Source organism: Garra rufa, chromosome 7 (assembly GCF_049309525.1).
Source record: "Garra rufa chromosome 7, GarRuf1.0, whole genome shotgun sequence".
NCBI lineage: Eukaryota > Metazoa > Chordata > Actinopteri > Cypriniformes > Cyprinidae > Garra > Garra rufa.
The window spans coordinates 30,342,692-30,363,915 of record NC_133367.1 but is presented as its reverse complement, the minus strand read 5'-3'; the positions used below and the strand labels follow the sequence as shown (position 1 = coordinate 30,363,915).

Genomic DNA, 21,224 nt, shown 5'->3' with positions numbered 1-21,224 from the left:
ATATTATTTTATTTTACAGTACCTGTATATACATTATAAATTACATTAAAATAAAAAGAAATATTAATAGCAATAATAATCATACTGTTTTAACGAGTTAAATGTAATTATATTTTAAATAAATGTATTAATTTTAATTGCCGGCAGAATACGATCTTTACAGTCATCCTCATCAGAACTTTATTTCATGCGGCTGTTATTTACATTAAAGTACTAGAAATATTTCCCCCTGTACTGTTTCCATCCACTCTTTATGCCTGATCTACTGCAATGCAATGCACTGGCCGGAGACGCGCAGCGCGTGCGTGATGATGTGAGGAGTGACGACACGGCGCATCAAAGGCACGAGGCTGCTGCTAGAGCCCGAACCGAAGCAGCAACGGCAGGGACAGGTCGAGACGCACCGAACCCGGCAGACGCGCCAGTGCACCGAATCCAGCGAAAAAAAGATGCTCCAGTTCGGCGGCAGGGTGCGCGGCGTTCCCGCGCTCGTCTCTCTGATTCTGGTGGCGTTGGCGGCGGCATCATCTGATCTGTTTGACAACCAACTGGGCGATATCAATTACTGCAAAAAGCAATGCCAGATGTCCATCAAAAACAAAAGCCCCGCCAAAGTAAGTGCCACGTACCAGATGCTTCTGCAGTATATATTGTAACGGCCTGTGGACAAAAATGCGTTTAATAGGATGCTGCGTTTACTAGAGTCGCAGCCATTTGCAGATGTGAATAAAGTCGTTTTGCAATTGGAAATGGTCCGGGATGAAACCAAACGTTCATTTTGACACAAAACTGTTCTGCGTAAAGACACTGCGCAAAGATGGGAGCATTATTTGGCAGCACCCCTAGCCAATTCTTAATCGATTCATGGATTTCTGTGTCCCAGTTCCCTGGCACCGCATGGAAACGTTACTTTGTATCCGCCAGGAACAGAACAGGCCGAGAATGATGCTTTTTGACGCATGAATTTAACGCTCAATATGCAGACCTGTCTAGCCGCGGCTGTCATTCGGATGTGTTTAAACTGCAACGAACGTTCTACGTGCTAAATGCGCCAAACGGAGCGCGGCAATAGAAGCACATGAGCGCATCTCTATTGTTTGATGTTGGCCCATAAACGCTTGTAACGATGCGGGTTGATGTTTGCTCGATATCCTCAGGCGACGTCGTTCTGTTGCGGTCGTTTAGCTCGTGTATAACGTGAAGGAATTGTTTTCTAAAAAATATATTTAGAAACTGACATCCTTGTTTTCCTTACAGCCTGCATCGCTTTGCACTTGAGGTGATTCGTCTCAGTCTGCAGGGATGAGAATTGATTTTAACGATTCTAATTCTAGCATTAACTGCCATTAAAAACGAGTTAATTTGACATTAACAGAACAGAGATAACAAATAAGATATACAGTTGAGGTCAAAAGTTTACATACACCTTGCAGAATCTGCATAATGCTAATTATTTTAGCAAAATAAGAGGAATCGAATAAAATGCATGTTGTTTTTTTATTTAGTACTGATCTGAGTAAGATATTTCACATAAAAGATGTTTACATATAGTTTGCTGGAGAAAATAATAGTTGAATTTATATAAAATGACCCTGTTCGAAAGTTTAAATGCATTTGATTCTTAATGTTGAATGTATTCTTAATGTGTTGTTACCTGAATAATCCACAGCTGTGTTTTTTTTGTTTGTTTAGTGAGCCCCTTGTTTATCCTGAACAGTTAAACCGCCTGCTGTTCTTCAGAAAAGTCCTTCAGGTCCAACAAATTCTTTGGTTTTCCAACATTTTTGTGTATTTGAACCCTTTCCAACTATGACTGTATGATTTTGAGACCCCTCTTTTCAAACTAAGGACAACTGAGGGACTTTTTTCTTATTTTGCCTAAATATCTTTTTTTTTTTTCATTTATAACTGCCTTTCAGCAGTTACAGAAGATACTTACATGTTTCCCAGAAGACAAAATAAGTTAAATTTGACCCTGTTCCTCACATTCAAAATGAGTCCCCTGGCTCTTAATGTATTGTGTTTCCTTCTAAAGCATCAGTGAACATTTGAACCTTCTGTAATAGTTGCATATGAGTCCCTCAGTTGTCCTCAGTGTGAAAAGATGGATCTCAGAATCATACAGTCATTGTTGGAAATACACACAAATTCTGAAAAAGCAAATAATTTGTGGGACCTGAAGGATTTTTGTCTGAAGAACAGCGGGCAGTTCAGGACAAACAAGGGACTCTCACTAAAAAAATAAAAAAATAAATAAAAAACTCCTGTGGCTCATTCAGGTAACTACACTGTATTAAGTGTATGTAAACTTTTGAACGGGGTCATTTTTATAAATTAAACTATTCTTTTGTGGACTATATGTAAATGTCTTTTATGTGAAATATCTTATTCAGTTCAGTACTAAATAAAAAAATAACATGCATTTTGTATGATCCCTCTAATTTTGGTAAAATAATACTGTAAATTCATTTAAGTATGGTGTTTAAATGACTTGCATACTTTTTAGAGACCTTTAAACGTAACTTCCATTTATTCATTTTTATGGAATACAAATTATTACACTAAAGCTCATAATGAACAGAATCATAATAAAATGAATTGTTCTTGCCATTCAATAACTGCTCCATCTAATCCATACGTTTTTTGATTATCTTAAGATAACTGGCTTTTGAGAATCATTCATTTGTTTAAAAAATCAGACTACACGGTTTGCGCAGAATGTTTTAAATTCGGTAAAAAGAACCGGTTCATAGGAGTCACTTGACTAGGAGTTGAATCTATCTATCTATCTATGAAAATCTAATCACATCTCGCTGTTTTTTGATTCGAGGACTCGCTCATGACACAAAAAGACTCCGGTGTCGGCAACTACTGGAGTAACAGTGCAACTTGTCAAATGATACACTGAATAAATCCGTGAACAAATCTTCTTTAAAGAACTTTGAGTGACTCAAAAAGTACCTTATCAAGAAACATGGGGCCAGATTTACTAACATCTTTTGTTTGCGCCAACTGTCTTTTGCCATTAAAATAGTACTGTCAGGATTTAACATGCGCAGTGAAAAAAGGCGCGGACAGTTATTTTTGCGCCTGACCCTGAATATGCATTTGTAGGAGTTTATCTTTCAGACGCAAAATTTATGAGAGGAGTGTATTAAAATTTACTATCGTATGTGCTTGTCAAATTACTGGTATTTGTACCATTATTAATAATCTTAAAGCGGGTGGTAATTTGCGTTGCTCTTGGTAGATTGCGCGGGTCATTATGGAAATGATCTGGCTGCGTCTGTACTTTAATGTGTGCGTTGTTGGTAAATCACACACTGAATTTTCCCCTCCCATTGGCACTTTTAAGGAATTGCACTTTAACACTAATTTGCCCTGTTTAGTAAATCTAGCCCAAGGTGTTGCTGAAATTCGTCTGAGCTTTTACCTTGTAATTAAGATACTTATTGTAAATGATTTAATGATATAATTGTTTTAATTGGTTAACTTCAACAACTGCAATGTAAACACAAAATATACTGTGTACATTGTATTCTTTTCCCTGTGGACTCTGAAGGTGATATTGAAGGTCACTGCAGGGTCAGGCGACTTCCGTTACTCTAAAGGTCATGAATCGACCTCCCATGGGTTTGAATCACCTCACTTTGCTCTTCTATCTCCACCCACAATCAATCCTCGATTCTGATGTGTGGTTCGGAAAACCGTGTGCATGTCACATCTTGCATAATGATTTTCAGCATGAAACATCCTTTGAGAACACTTCCATGTGGCCACAACCTCTCTGTGGATAAACATCTGAACAACAATTATAGCGATTCTTGGATTTACATTTATGACTGTACAAAAAAAAGATTTATTCTGAGTAAAGACTTTACCTTGCTTTTACAGGACTCCATCATGAATGCCTGTCACCGCGGCTGTCGGCTCTACTCCATCTGCCAGTTTGTGAATGGCAATACGGGCATCAATACCAGCAAGGAAGAGTGCCAGGGAGGTATGACACATTTCAACCAGTTCAGAACCATTCAACATCCTTTACTTTTTTGTAAAACAGGATGAGGGTTCACCCAAAAATGAAAACTACCTCATTTACTCAAGCCATCCTAGGTGTTTCTTCATTCTCTTTATAATGGCAGTGAATGGGTGTTGAGATTGTGAAGTCCAATAAAGTGCATCTATCAATCATAAAAAGTGCTCCACAAGGCTCCAGTGGGTCAATAAAGGCCTTCTGAAGTGAATCAATGCGTTTGAGTAAGAAAAATATCCGTATTTAAAACTTTATAAACCGTAATCTCTAGCTTTCACAAACTGTCGTACACGCATTAACTAGAGTGGCTAGTCTTGCGAGAACCAAGTTTTGTTTACAGCAAAGGAAAACATTTTTCTTTATAAATCCTTATTTTGTACTTTTAATTCATGACCAGTGTTTTGTTTTGCTCTCTTTCACTGCACTATGTCTACGTCCTACACTATCTGCTGGAACGTCACTCTTTCATGAACATTTCTGACAAAAAAACGCATCGAATTCCCTTCAGAAGGCCTTTATTAACCCCCCAGAGCTGTGTGGAGCACTTTTTATGATGGATGGATGCAGTTTTTTGGGCTTCACATCTTAACACACATTTACTGCCATTATAAAACTTGGAAGAGCCAGGACAACTCAGATTGTAGTTGTCTGAAAGTAAAAAGTCATATACATCTAGGATGGCTTGAGAGTGAGTAATTCATGGGGTAATTTTCATTTTTGGGTGAACTGTCTCTAAGTTTTTCTGACTGAAATCTCTTGAAATAATATAATAATTATGATTTCAGCACTTGTAGATACAAACTTCTCAAGAGGACTTGAATGGAGTTCAATTGCATAGTCACACTTGCGAAAGTTTGTGGACAAAAACAGGTCAATCGTCCAACCAAGCTGCTTTTTGTTGGTCATTGTAGTGAATTGAGGTGACCAGCTTGAACCTGTTGTGAAATCTGTGACTACATTGTTCGCCCTCGGACAAAATTCAGAGTCCTGTGGAATCATGTGGAAATGCCTGTATTTCTTCAGCAAAAACTCTGCCAAACAGTAAATGTGACCACACCTTATCTTTCACCCTCATGCAATATTCCCAATCATAGTTTATTTTGCAGAAAATTTGTTGAATAATGAAAGTTGTAACTGTACCGAAAGTACTGTTTTTCAGTCCAAAATCTCTTAAAGTGACTGTTCTCCCAAAAACGCCGTTCATCTTCGGAACACCAATTACAATATTTTTGATGAAATTCGAGAGCTTTCTGACCCTGCATAGACAGCAACGCAACTACCACGCTCAAGGCCCAGAAAGGTAGTAAGAACATCGATAAAATAGCCAATGGGACATCAGTGGTTCAACCATAATGTTATGAAGCTATGAGAATACTTGGATTTCATTAAAAATATCTTAGTGTTGTGAAGTTGAACAAAGGTCTTACGGGTTCGAAACAACATGAGGATGAGTAATTAATGACAGAATTACATTTTTGGGTGAACTACTTTAAGAACCACTAAAATAGTGCTGGTACAAATTCAAAGCAAGAAAAAAATCTTTTTGCCTTTCAAAACGCAATTGACGACGCTAATGTTTTGGAATGGAGTGTACATAGCCCGAGGACATATCCTATAGAGTGTGCAGACAAGCTGATAGCGTTCATTTTTATCTAGAGATGGTATTGTGTGCTAGTGGCAAACAGAGCTGTCTGTGGGAAGCTGCTAGGCATGAGGGAAGCTGTTTTATTGAAAATCAATCCTGCGCTTTCTGGTGCGGGAGGCTGCTGCTCAGATGTTTGTTGATATTGATGACTGCTTGACCGTGGGGAGGGTTGAATGGAGATGGAGCCGCCTGACAGGTATCGTTTATGTGTGTGTGCAGCATGCCAGGAGGCCTACAGTAAACTGCTGGAGCAGGAGGCGTGCAGCACGGGGTGTGCCAGCCAACCCGCTGAGCCGGAGATCAAACGGAGAAAGGTACGACTCACGCTTGTTTCCTTTTGGGGTTGTGGTGATGTTTTGACATCTCTATCAAACTCTATAAAATTGCTCTCGGCTTGATCTGCAGCTCAAGGCCCTGACCAACCGCCCCAAGCCTATCTCTGTTATGGATGCCGTGTCTAGCTGGTGCAATGACATCGTCAGCTCCGCCCAGAGCTTCATTTCTTCCACCTGGACCTTCTACCTGCAGGCTGATGATGGGAAGGTTGTTGTGTTTCAGGTTAGTCCATCAGCATCTCTGCTTTCTGAGTAAACCTCAACTGTGTTTCTCAACTAGTTTTGCTTTAAACGGTAACAAAACTGAACCTTTGCCGACAGACAAGACAGAGCAGGAGACTTTTGGTATGAAACAAAGGGTGCTTTCACACCTGCCTTATTTAGTTCGGTTGAATCGCACTAGAGTTCGTTTTCCCTCTTGGTGCGGTTCGTTTGGGCAGGTGTGAATGTAGCCATCGCACTCGAGTGCGCACCAAAAGCGGACCAAAAAAGCGTACCGAGACCTCCTTGAAGAGGTGGTCTCGGTACGCTTTCAAACGAACACTGGAGCGGTTCGTTTGTGGTGAGAACATGAACCGAACTAGAACAGACCCAACCGCAAAAAGTACTGCGCCTTTTTGGACTAATCCAGCTGCCGTAGTCCGCTGCGCTGTTCATTATGGGATGAGGACAAGTATTTGTTGACAGTTAGCGCTTTAGCAACATAGCCCCATGACAGCTCGCAGACAAACTTGCAGTTGTGAGGAGGTGCGGAGCCTCGTAAATTTGGTCTGATGATCATATAGGTCCCAACTTTCGAAAACTCACAAGAACATCACAATCTTTCTCATTGTTTAAGGGGCCGTTCACATGTCGCGCCTAAAAACGCATGGAAAACGCCTGTACAGCTATGATAAGCTGTTTCTCCAACTTGTCAATGCTTTCAATGTTATTAAGGGAGAGGATGAAGCTGATTGGTTGGTTTGTCACATGACCTGCGGTGCGCTTGCAGCATTCTGAAAAGTTGCAATGTTTTTATCTCGATGCGGCGCGTTCGCGAATGGAAAAAACGTGCACGTCGCTTCCATTCTGAGTGCGCATACCGCGCGTCTACATTTGAAATAACGAGCTTGAGCGCGCAAAAGACGGGACATGTGAATGGCCCCTAACAGTTTAGAAAATACGTTCAACACACTGATCTGTATAATTCTCTATTATAGATCAGTGGTTCAATGACAAGATCTGGCCAACGAGTGAGGTGGATGTTGTCACATGACTGCATTTTGGTTCGTTTCAACTGGTTCGGACCAGAGCAATCAGTGTGGTGTGAAAAGGACCCTAAACGGCAGAAAAATGCTACAATGTATCATTTGTTGCTCTTGGTCCGGACCAAATGAACCGAACCACAGATGTGAAAGCACCCAAATTTTTAGCATCATTACTCCAGTCACATGATCCTTCAGAAATCATTCTAATATTCTGATTTGCTGCTCAAAAAACATTATTATTATTATTATTACGTTGAAAACTGTTGAGTAAGATATTTTTCAGGTTTATTTTGTAACATTATAAATGTCTTTATCATCACTTTTTTAATCAATTTAAAGCATCCTTGCTAAATAAAAGTATTCATTTCTATAATTTCTTTCCCCCAAAAAATGGTATAGTGTATAAAGTTAAAGATCAAAGAATCCTGAAACAAATGTACTCAACTGTTTTAAATATTAATATTAAAAATAAAAAATGTTTCTTGAACAGCAAATCCGCATATTAGAAAGATTTCTGAAAGATCATGTGACACTGAAGACTGGAGTAATGATGCTGAAAATCTAGCTTTGATCACAGGAATAAATTACATCTTAAAATATATTCAAATAGAAAGCAGGTATTTTAAATAGTAAAAATATTTCACAATATTACTGTTTTTGCTGTACTTTGGATTAAATAAATGAAGGCTTGGTGAGCAGAAGAGACTTCTTTAGAAAAAAAAAAACCATCAAAAATCTTACTGTTCAAAAACTTTTGACTGGTAACGTAAATTAATTTTTACACATTACATATTCAATATTTTAAATGCTTTAAATATTTTAAATGCTTTCTAAATGTCTTAAATATCAAGGGTTTCTTGCTCATGGCATTATAAATTAAGGAAAAACAAGCTACTCAACCTGTCTGCAACAAAATATATTGGAAGCATTTTCTCCTCCATTTCAAGTGTTTTGAGTTTTATTATTTGCATTTAGCATTGTTTTTCCCTATCAGATCGGACCTGTGACTCATTTTTGAGTCTCTACCCACCAGTTGAGAATCACTGGTGTAGAAGATTCCACTAGTGACTCTCATATGCTCTTGGTTTCAAGATCTGGTATGTTTTACGAAGGTTGCGGTCACATCGCTGCACTATTGGGATCATATGAGCGCAGGGGGCTGGTTCTTCAAAGAAGAACCAGTGATGTTAAATCAGAAACCTTATTCTCCCTGGAGGTCATCCAACTGTATCGCTAGCTTAACATGTTTTTGTAAGATTCCTGCTGTTTCTAAACCATCCACAATCATTAGATGACCGCAAAAAGATCTTGTGAATAAAGATGGTTGTTAAAATACTGACTTGAAAACACCAAAACAAACAGAAAATCTAAATATACATCATTACAAACTCATCCATGATTTCTCAGTTTAGTCGCAGCCGTGATGAATGTGCATTTAACGGTTGTGACAGGAGAAGAGGCGAGAGAAAACCTCCACAGCCGTCCTGCGGCAGGCCTAGCCTGTATTTAGCGGTCAGCTGGAAGACGGCCAGCCCGATGGGCCAGAGATTGCACAGACGGTGAAAAACCCAAGGTTTAGCGGTAACATCGCGCTACCTATGCGCTAAATCAAGCATATGGAATAAGAACTTCGTCAAGACTCAATTTCTGGAGGAAGTGGAGCACTAATGATGGGCTATTTGCCTCGGGCGTCTAAACAGAGAAAAGAAAACAGATTGTTTTTCAACAGACCTGCTGTGGTGTGCATTTGGCCCAGATGATGCAGTTTTCACAGTTACGTGAACCACCGCACAACTGTAATATAAATAGCACAGCATAAAAACAGAATACGGAGCTTTGGACTTGACTCGGTGTGAGCCGGATTTTGAAAGTTCCTCCATAAATGTGATTTATGTTATAATCTGTTTGATTTTTGCGAGGAACTAATGAAACGTATCTTCGAAGGAAAGTCTGGAGGGAATTCTTGCACTTCAGAAAGACCTTCCCCAAGTGCCTCCTACAGCACTGCGCAAATTTCCCTGAAGTTGCATGTTGAGGAAAATCCAATAACTAGCAAGTGGTATCGGTAGGAACCAAATGTAAAATTCTTTATGAACCAGCTTGTTCGGCTCTTTGATTGATGCTTGAAGTTCTCCAGCGGAAGTTCTCCTGAAGCTCAAGTTCTCCATTAACTTTTTTTCTGGAACAGTTTTTTTTTAAAACATCTTCTATACCAAATTATAAAACAGGTCAAATGTTTGTGAATAAAATTAGAGGTATTCTATTTTTAAAGCTTAAATGTTAAATCTGGTTGTTTGCTTTTGCAGGTGGATAGTTAATTAAAGGATTAAAATTCTGATATTTTACTCACCCCCATGTCATCCACGATGTTCATTTCTTTCTTTTTTTTCTTAAGTAGAAACGAAATTAAGGTTTTTGACGAAAACATTCCAGGATTTTTCTCCATATAGACTTCAATGAGGATCAACTGGTTGAAGGTCCATATTGTAGTTTCAATGCAGCTTCAAAGGGCTCTACACCATCCCAGCCGAAGAATAAGGGTCTTGTCTAGCGAAACATTTAGTCATTTTCTTAAAACAATAAAAATGTATATACTTTCTAACCACAAATGCTTGTTTCGCACTAGCTCTGCATCAACAACTTCTTGTAATCACGTTGGAAAGGTCATTCATTGTTAGTTCTTCATCTGTGTACTTCGGTTTAAAAAGGTAGGGTAGGGTGAAAAACTGAAAATCGTTTGTTTTACCTTTTTTTTTTTTTTTTTTTTTTTTTTTTTTGTAAAGGTCGTATGACTTTCTTTGCACGCTCACTTTGTAAACACTGGGTCAGTACATCCGTCTAGGTCATGTGTGATTTTTCCAATGTAAGTACGTAATGCTTGAGTGCAAGATGAACATTTGTGGTTAAAAAGTATGTAATTTGTCTTTTTTTTTTTTTTTTTTTTTTTTTTTTTAAATGGCTGATCGTTTCGTTAGATAAGACTCTTATTCCTTGGCTGGGATTTTGTAGAGCCCTTTGAAGCAGCATTAAAACTGCAATTTGGACACAACCCGTTGAATTCCACTGTATGTAGAAGTGAATGTGAATTCTTTTGTATATTATTTGAGTTGTAAAGCTGTTTAAATCATTTATACAGTAGTTTTAGAGTTTATGTTGTAAAATTGGATGCAACTTTACACAGAAATGGTTTGTAAGCAATTTTTCCACACTAAAATCATGTTAACACACATATTGTTTACATCTTGTGGTTGTACATTTGAAACAGTGAGTGTTTTAATGTTTACAGATTGACTCCATTCACTTCCATAAGTGCCTCACTGTAACCCAGATATTTGCTTTTTTAATTAAAATGTAAAAAAAAAACAAGTAAAAATACCCAGTCCCCCAGATCTACGCTGTGATCTGCAGCCTAGTTTCACATCAGTACCAGGCGGACATTTGACATTGGTTACACTGCAGTCTGGACTTAATGTTTGTTCGTTCTGTCCAGGGTTTTGATGAGTCCCTCAGAGGTAATCAACAGGAATCAGACTATTTCCTCCGAGCTGAAGGGGTAAACACGACTCGGTCGCTGAATAGCCACTGATTGGTGCGATGGATTTTTGTTTGGAAGGAGGTCGGCCATCTTGTTTAAATTCTGGACTAGTTCAATGTGGACGGCCGCTACATGCGAAAAGACGAGTTTGGAGAAAGCGAGCAAATTCCTAATAAGGGAAATGGGATTGTTTACTATGAAGTCAACAATCTCGGCCTCGTCTTTTTGGCAGTCTCGTAAGCTGCATTGATCACCTTTGGCGAGTTCTGCGGTAATGCGTGACAGATGCACATCAGACCGCTTTCACTAATGGCAAGATTCCATTGGTCTGTGGCCAGTCAACATTAACTTCCTCAGATGTTCATTTTTCCCCCTTTGATTCTCATCCCTTGCGGACATCTGGATTCAATATTTTTGACAGCATCCCTTTCAATTAACGCAACTGCGAGACTCTAGCTTTTCGCAGAGCTAAATTGCCCATACTATGTTGCATTTCATGACTGCATGTATTCCCATGTTTGTTTATGTAAAGAATTAGTTCAGCCAAAAAACTTAATTCTGTACTCACCCTCAAGTTGTTAAAAACCCATATGATGTGCTTTCCTCAATGGAACACAAACAAGTATATTCTGAATGTAAATGCCATTCAGAAAGGATGCAAAACCACCATAAAACTGGTCCATATGACTCTTGCACTATATTTTTCGCAAGTCTTCCAATAGCTTTGTTAATTGGCTGATCCTTGTTCTCAAAACCAATCTGGGGTACGTTTCCAAATATCAACATTTGCCAACTATATTTGCAAGTTATTCGCATTGTAATTTCCGAAACATAGTTTTAATGAACAATTGCCAACACCGTAAATTGTGTGGTTGCAACAACTACTCTCGACCTGTGATTTGAAATGTAGTAAAACATGTAGACGATGCTCTTGAGTAAAATACCTAAGCTAAAGGTCAAAGTATATTTAGTTTTTTACGTGTATGCCAGGGTGTGCGAATACTGCGTTTGATGCAAATTTTGTACGCGCAGGTCGCACATGCGCATTGACTTGGTTTTGCACTAATGAGTTGTTCTACAAGGTGGCAAGGTGGCATATTTCTGCGAATTTTCCACCTCGTAAAATACGATTTTCACAAATCGTATAAAGTCATATGGCCTCGCTGGTATGATTTTGTACGATTTTTGTTAGGGGTAGGTTTAGGAGCGGGGTTAGGGATGGCCCTTCATACAAACGCCTTCGAATTTGCCACCTCGTAAAATACAATTTTTGCTAAACGTACAAATTTGTTTGCTTATATGGTTTTGTATGATTTGTGTGAAGAGTAGGTGTAGGAGTAGGGTTAGGGATGGTTTTTCGTACATATTCCTGCAAATTTGTCACCTCATAAAATAGGATTTTCACAAATCGTAGGAATTCGTATGACCTCACTTGTACGATTTTGTACAATTTTTGTGAGGAGTAGGTTTAGGAGCGGGGTTAGGGGTGGTCCTTTACATATATTCCTTGCAAATTTGCCACCTCGTAAAATACGATTTTCACAAATTGTACAAATTCGTATGACCTCACTTGTATGAATTTGTACGATTTGTGTGAGGGGTAGGTTTTAGGAGCGGGGTTAGGGATGGCTCTTTGTACGTATTTCTGCGAATTTGCCACCTCGTAAAATATGATTTTCACAAATGGTACAAATTTGTATGACCTCGCTTGTATGATTTGTGTAAGGGTTAGGTTTAGGAGCTAGATTGGGGTGGTCCTACGTATGAACTCCTGCTAATTTGCCACCTCGTAAAATATATACGATTTTTCACAAATCATATGAATATGTACAAATTACCATGAAATTGGGTTGGAGATAACAGCACCTTTCACTCCATACATATACTAATTTCATTCTACGTCTTTCAGTAGCATAGCGAATAAATGCCACATCCATCATGGTACTCTAGTGAACGTGTATCTAAGACTGACACAGAAAAGAAGAAATTGTTGAAGTAGTTATTTTTGTTTTCTTTCTGCACAAAAAGTATTCTCGTAATTTCATAAAATTACTCTTAACCCACTGATGTCACATGGACTATTATAAGGATGTCTTTACTACCCTTTTGGGCCTTGAACTTGGTAGTTTCGTTGCAGTCTATACAGGCTCTCAGATTTCATCAAAATATCTTAATTTGTGTTTTCCGAAGATGAACAAAGATCTTCCTCAACCTCATGGAACGACATGAGGGTGAGTAATGACAGAATTGTAATTTTTGGGTGAACTATCCCTTCAATTTCTCCAGCAGTGCATGGCACTATAGAAGTTAAGCAGCGAGTTACGTTGTTGTACATAAAACGCACCCTTGAATGATTTGTTCATTAATCCGACTTATTTAGTTCTCAAGATCAATATAGTGCACATGTCATATGGAGAACTTTTATGATACTTGTACCCTTTTTGAAGCTTGAAAGCTTCACTCCCTGTAATTGCTGTAATTCACTGTAATTGCATAAAAAAGCGCCCCGAAAACAGACTTCAGATTTTCTCCTGACAGAAGAAAGTCATATGGGTTTAGAACATGATGAGGGTGAGTAAATGATGACAGGATTTTCATTTTTTCTGAACTATTCCTTTAATCTTTAGAAATTAAGATTGGACACACCAGTCAGTTATACATATGTAAAAAGTACAATCTCAATGTACTCCTTATGTGTCCAGTTACAGACTATTAGACTGTAGGAATAACATGACACTCCAAACAGTTCCTTGCGTTCTCGTCTGCAGCGGCTTGACATGAAAAACCATGTGTGTTGCCTCTCTGTGGCCATTTCAGAGGTTCATACGAGCCTCCCCAGAGAGGTTATCTCAGAGGTCTGCTCTGCTGAGCCCGATTTAGAAGAATTCAGTGGAAGAGAGCAAAAATCTCTGTTTAATAAGATCTCAAGGGGGAACTAAAGAAACATAGTCTGAAAAAAGGTACTAATTTACACACACAGGGCTAGATGGAGGGGCAGAACAGGACACATCTAGTCATAGACTAATGAGACAGATTTCAAATCACTTTGGATCCTGCTTGAAAGTGGCCGCTTAAAAGCTCTTATTCAAGTCAAGTAGTCCCCTCGCTCTCGTCAGAGTTGGCGTCTAGCATTCGGTTTGACCAGTTTGGCTTAGCACCACCAGGCAGCCATGTAATTGAGAGTGGAAAGAGGGACTGGGTTGACATGGTGTTCCTGCATGGTTTCTCAAGCTGGAAGCAACTGACTGTAGCTTTTAAAGAATCTCGATGGGGTCAAGTAAACCGAAATGTCGACTTATCCTTTTTACGCCATGTCCTTACTGTGTGCAGCTTGACAACAACTGAGTGGGTAGTAGTATGTCTGTAAGAGCACAAATGCGGGCGAAGTGGCAAAATAACAGCCAGTTAGAATATCTTCAGAGTTTATTGAACAGGCATTATATGTCGAGCATGATTTGGACCAATGAGATTTCACTGTGGGCAGGGCTACCAAGTCAAGTGTGTACCACTTGTCAAGGTCGTTGAGAACACAGTTGTAGGTAGGGATGCACTGATACCCCTTTTTCCAGAACAAGTCCAATACCGATACTTTTATTTGTTGTACTTACCGATACCTGTGTTTATATAGCATTTGTCTTTTTTTTTTTTTCTAAATATTAGGTACAGTAACCAAAAAAAGACAGTATTTCTGATCACGCAATTTTGACTTTATAACTTCCAATTATAATCGCTAGTTCATATCATACGATTCTGACTTTATAACTCACATTCGCGATTTTTATATCACGCAATTCTGACTTTTTAACTCACAAGCACAAGTTTATATCACAATTCTGACTATAACTCGCAATCACGATTTTATATCACGCAATTTTGATATATCATGCAATTCTGACTTTATAACTTGCAATCATGAGTTTATATTACGCAACTCTGACCATAATTCACAATCATGATTTTATATCATGCAATTCTGACTATTATTTGTTATTGTGAGTTTATATTATGCAATTGTGACTATAACTGTCATTGTGAGTTTATAACCCACAATTCTGACTTTGTAAATCGCAATTGCAAGTTTGTATCACATAATTCTAAGAAAGAAATCAGAATTGTGAGGTAAAAAGTTGCAATAACTTTTTTTTATTCAGTGGTGGAAATGGGCTTCCATAAGTATTGTACTTTTATCAATTATTACTTTTGGGAATCTATTTCAGCTCATTCTAGCTCTACGTGATATAGGCGCAAACAGGAACTGCTTTAGCACTACTTTTTGGTCGTATTTTTAAAATGTGCCCTCTACGTTATTATATTTAACTCTGCTATTCATCATCTGTATGTTTGTAAGAATCAGAGCATTTTTATGTCACTCTGCAAATTGTGTTTCTGCTTTGCTACTCTGTGCACGATTGCGTTGAAATCCTCACCACAACAAAACGGTCACAAACCCAGCCATTTCATTCAGAAGCCTTTCAGCTGAGTAAATCCCATAATGCTGTTTCCTGCCCTTGACATTGTGTTTGTTGATTCTCCCAGAGCCAGCCAGAGATTGAGTACTCCTTGCCTGAGTTACAAGCCCCGCGCTCCAACGTGGTCGACAAACCCTGGCCCCAAGTCAACTCCCACACACAGCGGCCACATACTGGTAAGAGTGACCGCTTTCACCCCAGATGGCTGCTGACAGCTTTTCGTTTTTTCCCCTCTGAAAGCTCATTTAAGTGGAGCCAAGGATCAGAGCTTGAGCTTTGACTTTCATTTGCGACACATCCGGCACCTCGCCGCTTTAGTTTGTCCGAAGCTGGAGGGTCATTAAATCAATGTCCACTTGCTGAAAGTGCTGCCTCTGCATCCTTCCAGGTGGGCGGTCACATGGGGAGAGGAATGCGGCAAAACCTGGGGCCAAAGGAAAGCATGTCAGCCAACATGCCGAGGACCCAGCTGCTGAGCACGACTTCCTAGGCTGCATGTCAAGGTGAAAAGGACTTTTTTTTTTTTTTCAGTCAGGACATGTTTAAATGTTCAAACTGCTTGATGGTCCATTGATCATGTACATAGAAATATTTACATTGCATTTTGGTAACAGTGTGGTTATGTCATAGTCAGGGGCGTAGCAACCGGGGGGGACGGGGGGGACACGTCCCCCTCACTTTTAGAAACAGGTGATTCTGTCCCCCCCACTTTTTTTGACCTAGCGCCAATATTTCCGCCCCTGGTCTCTGATTTGTTACTTAGATTTGAGTGAAGTAACATTTAGCCAATCACAGCGCGAATCTCTTGGGCGTCTGCCATGAGCTTCAAATCTTGTTGCTCTTGTAAACAATGTATTATACTGTATGAACATCACCTTTGGGTCACATGACCATACTGTCCCCCCCACTTTTAAATTGGCTGCTACGCCCCTGGTCATAGTATAATGTCTTTAAATTTAATTTCAAAAAGTAAACACTTTATTTTTTTATGTATTATAATAAAAAACAGTACATTATCTATATGAAGACTTCAGTTTTTTTTTCTTCTTTTAAATAAGCATTTTATCAGGCTCCTATGTTCAATAATTTCTCTTTAATGTCAATGGTTGTTAATCAGTTATTGAATGGCTTTTTTTTTAAAACAAGTTTAATACTTAATATGTTGTGTGTGTATATCTAATTTATTAATTTATATTTTATGTAATTAAATGTATATTATTCATGTATGTATCATTTAAAGTATTCAAAAGTGTATATAAATAGTGTGTGTATATATATATATATATATATATATATATATATATATATATACACACACACACACACACACACACACACACACACACATAATCACAAAATTTGAACTTTTAGTATATAAAAAATTTAAGTGTCGTAATTTATTACAATTATATATATATATATATATATATATATATATATATACACACACACACACACACACATACACACACACAATTTAGTATATATTAGTATTTTGTACATATAATTTTGTTTATATATATATATATATGAAATAGTTTTTTTTTAAATTTTATATATATGTGTATATAAATATTTATTTATATATATATAATATTTTGTACATTTGTGTTTTTATATACATATATAATTTATATGTATGTTAGTTTTTTAATTATTTATATATATATATACACACACACACACACACACACACACACACACACACACACAATTATCTATCACAAAATTTGAAATTATATACACTTTAGTATATATTAAAAAAAACTTTTTAAGTGTTGTAATTTCTTACCATACACCATCAGTATGCAGCTTCTTCCCCTATCTTTCCCCTAGACGCTCAGGACTGCCGCGTTGGATTTTAGCAGCATGCCTCTTCCTGTCTATCATGGTGATGCTGTGGCTGAGCTGTGCCAGTCTGGTCACGGCACCCGAGCAGCACATCAAGAATCAGGTACCCGTTCATTCATCAAACAAACACAAGCCAGACCAGGAAAGAACATTTCAAAGGAAAAGCAGCCAAGTATCCAGCATATATATATATATATATATATATATATATATATATATATATATATATATATGAACTTCTTCATTTAAACTAAAATATAGTTTCAAACACAATTTTTGCACAGCAACAAGTGAAATGATGATCATCAATGTTGTGTCTACAGCTTAGCATCAATGGAGATAAAGAATTCATGGACGACGCCCACAAGGTAAACTCTTACCACTTGACGCCAGTGATCGCGATGACAATCGGCCAATCGGAGGAGAGCAAGGAGGCGGGGCCGCTTCCGGTCAAGGTCGACCTCAGCAAAACATCTCTGTAAAAGCACCGAAGAGGTCGACACTTTTGGCGACTAGGGTTCAACTCATCTCCAGAGCTATTTCTCGCAATTTAAAGGGGAAGTTACATTGTTTTTCTAAATAAATAAATAAAAAAACATGCATGACGACATTTATTATATCGGTTACGGCGTACGTCCTGTCTGAATACTAGTCTCCTCACCGAATTCGCAAAACCTCATGGAATTGTAGTTTAGGTGCTTGTTCACATAATGTACTAACGCGTTTTTGACTATAATGTATACATACACTAGTAACAACTTCGCAACAAGTTTCTTATCGCCGTTCTTATCGAATTCTTGAACAAAATAAACACAGGGCCTCAGATGGAAGATTGCGCCACAACCTCAAAAGAAGAGCAGAAGGCGTTACAAACGTTTAGTTTAACGGTGAATACTTTCAAAGCGCTCCTCCCTGTTATTAATTAGCAACGCATTTGAACTGGAAGATAAGCTTTGAAGGTAATCTGTCGCACTCGTAAATTCTCGCTTTGATGTGAAACGAGCAACGGAAAAATCAAACGTGGCCAATTAGCGAAAGATCTGCTTTCGTTACGACGTTTACAAAACATGAATGCGTCCTTTGAACTGATATGTAATCAAACTGACAAGGACTCTTAATTACTCTACAGATTGTGAATGCCGGTTGTTCGAAGAGTTAAATTAGGATTTTGTTCAATTGTATAGTTAAGTTAAAAAACAGTCTTTATAGGCTTAGGATGTTTTTTATGCAAGCAGGTACAGAGGGCGATTTTCATACGCGTAATTATGCATCCATAACAAGCCTGACTAAACTACTCACATTCATGTCTAGGAAGCATGATGTGTATTTATTTATTTATTTTTGTATTTATTCCAATCTTAAAGCATATGCCTGTAGTCTTTCACCTCTCATTTAGCTCCTTTAGATTTCACGATGCATTGTAAATTTATTCCCAACGTAGAGAGGAAAAACGCTTGCTGTTCAGACCGAATGTGAATTGCTGTATTATTCCAATGCCTTTCCCCTTTTATTCTCCATCTCGGCCCGAGAAAGCGACTGGGTGGAGTTGGGTTGGAGTTAAGGGTTATGAACGCCTAGCAGGCTTTGACAAATTTCTTTTGTAACTAGAATGTAGAACTGACAGGCTTTCATGGCACTATTTGTCTTGTGCTGCTATTTTTCCCCCGTTTAAGCCCAGCCACGGTGCATGCTAGTACGCTACGAGACGTTGAATATATCCTCCCATCTATTTTGGAAACTACAAACTGCTGTACGCTCGTGATCTTTGTGTTTTTGCTTAATGTTCAGTAGGCATTGTAATTATGACCATAGATTACTAAGAAGTCAAGAGGTGGGATACCTCAATAAGCCATTTAATATCTACTGGTTCATCATTACTGTATGAAATACAAGTCGGTAATATCTTTTGTTTCTCTTTTGAACGGTTTCCCATAAGATGCTCCATAATATCAGACGAATAAAGTGTTTTCATGTTGTAATTACGCTGCTGTTGGTCCAGTTCCTATTCAAATAAATTATTACAATATCAAAGTAGCTTGTTATAAATGTTATGCATTATTATTACTGTTTTATTGTTGAAATATGTGACCCTGGACCACAAAACCAGTCATAAGGGTCAATTTTTTGATTTAAGATTTATACATGAGGAAAAACTGAGAAAAACTAATCTGAGGGTGCAAAAATTTTTAAATACTTAGAAAATCACCTTTTAAGTTGTCCAAATGAAGCTTATAGCAATGCATATTACTAAACTAAAAAGTTTTTATATATTTACTGTAGGAAGTTTATAAAATATCTAAATGGAACATGATCTTTATCCTAATGATTTTTGGCATAAAAGAAAAATTGATAATTTTGACCCATACAATGTATTGTTGGCTATTGCTACAAATATACCTGTGCTACTTATGACTGGTTTTGAAAACATTGTCTGTTAATTATAACAATTTTAGTGACTAATTATTGCAAAAATACTGTTATTCAAGTCACCTGCACACTTTTAAAGTGAATTTTCACTGTAATTGTAATAATTCATTAACCACAAGGGGGCGGGAGAGTGCTTAAGGTTACTGCAAAATGAATGGCTGTGGATTGTAACATGGCTTTTTTACATAGTTTCTTTTTTTATATATATATCATGTATTTTCTTATTTACTATTTACTAGTAATTCTTTAAATGTGATTTTGTTCGTCTATAGTAACCTACAATGCTTGATGTTGAGGCATATGTCAGTGCAAATGTGTACATTCACACTATGCCCACTAGATAGCGCACTTTCACAGAGACTACAGTAGACGCCCGGGGGTTATTTTATTACATGCACACAGATGTAATTTAAACGAATCACTGGTTATATACCCTCAATTTAACCCCGGCATTACATATAGGGTGTCAAAAGCCCATTTCTGACACATTAAAACTCGCTTCCCAGAACGTTTTGACTTCTACAGCCCACTGCATCTCTTATCATTTACAGGTATTTTCCAAAAACAAACCACCTGTGCTGTGAAGCAGGTGCGAACTTGTGAAGGTCAGCGGCACATTTTAGGCGAGATGTCCAGCAGACTGTTCTTCAAAAATAGCTTCCTTCAGATTTAACACCCTGTCACACATACTCTTCATGTGCCCATCGGCTGTGATAGAACATTTCCCACCTGGTTCTATGGATCTACCCAATATAATCGATGAATTACAACAACAGGTATGAGAAGTTGCATCATTAGGTACGGCATAATCCCGCGGAGGGATTTTGTATCACCCTGTTAGGGTTTATTTACTGATTTCACATTACCTCGTTTATTGTACAGCAACTCGCAAATAAATACATGAAATTCAAATAAGATTACAATCTTACCTGTGTACTGTCTTAAAGCTTACACACTTTAGAAAACTACAAAAGTACAGGAATATTAATATAGACATCCTCTGAGGTAACTTTTACTACAATTTAACCGTTGGTTGTATCAGAGCGCGAAGCTGCACGTGATACAAGAGGCGCGAAAATAGCGTTGGATTTTGATATACAGCGTCGCCAGTGTTTTCACGATGCGCCATCAATTGGCCATATTGACGGCACTGAATGTAAACAATGCCACTGAACCGAACAAACGCACATATTTTGCTGATGATTGCTGCTGAAAACGGTCAATTATTGTCATGTTTTGGCAGATTGTAAAAAACTGTCTGAGGAATAAAAGGCGTTTGTGGTTGGCCAAACTGAACCAGGATTTCCCAGGCAAGAATCTTGACAACATCCGTGTTTGTTATTATCATTTCCAGTCAGGTAGGTGAAATATTAGGCTAATATCTTAATTAATATTGCTCGTATGTATCTTTACCATCTATTAACTTTAGTTTGTCAAAATATTGTACCCTTTAGTCCTTCTATAGTTGAGCAGCTCCCACATATTTTTTCTGTGGTTTAGACAGCATAAATTAGCATAAACAATGTATTCAGTTGTACATTACCCATGCAATCCATGCTGTTGTTTACATCCGAGTATCGCCGATATGGCCGCGCATCCAGGTAACTAACCAAATTGTGACGTAAGTGCAAACCCTCTATTAGGAAATGTCAGATCGCAGAATTTCACGATTAAACAATCAC

The 21,224-nt window shown here is 38.0% G+C and overlaps 1 protein-coding gene across 1 annotated transcript; it reads left to right on the top strand.

The window, feature by feature from the left end:
• Nucleotides 1-328: 328 nt before the first annotated feature.
• Nucleotides 329-19,146, top strand: tmem59l (transmembrane protein 59-like). Its single transcript, XM_073844167.1, has 8 exons — nt 329-614; nt 3,895-4,000; nt 5,898-5,992; nt 6,084-6,236; nt 15,332-15,440; nt 15,653-15,767; nt 17,101-17,218; nt 17,439-19,146. The coding sequence occupies exons 1-8, from the start codon at nt 450-452 to the stop codon at nt 17,595-17,597; spliced, it is 1,020 nt and encodes a 339-aa protein (XP_073700268.1). The 5' UTR covers nt 329-449; the 3' UTR covers nt 17,598-19,146.
• Nucleotides 19,147-21,224: the final 2,078 nt, after the last annotated feature.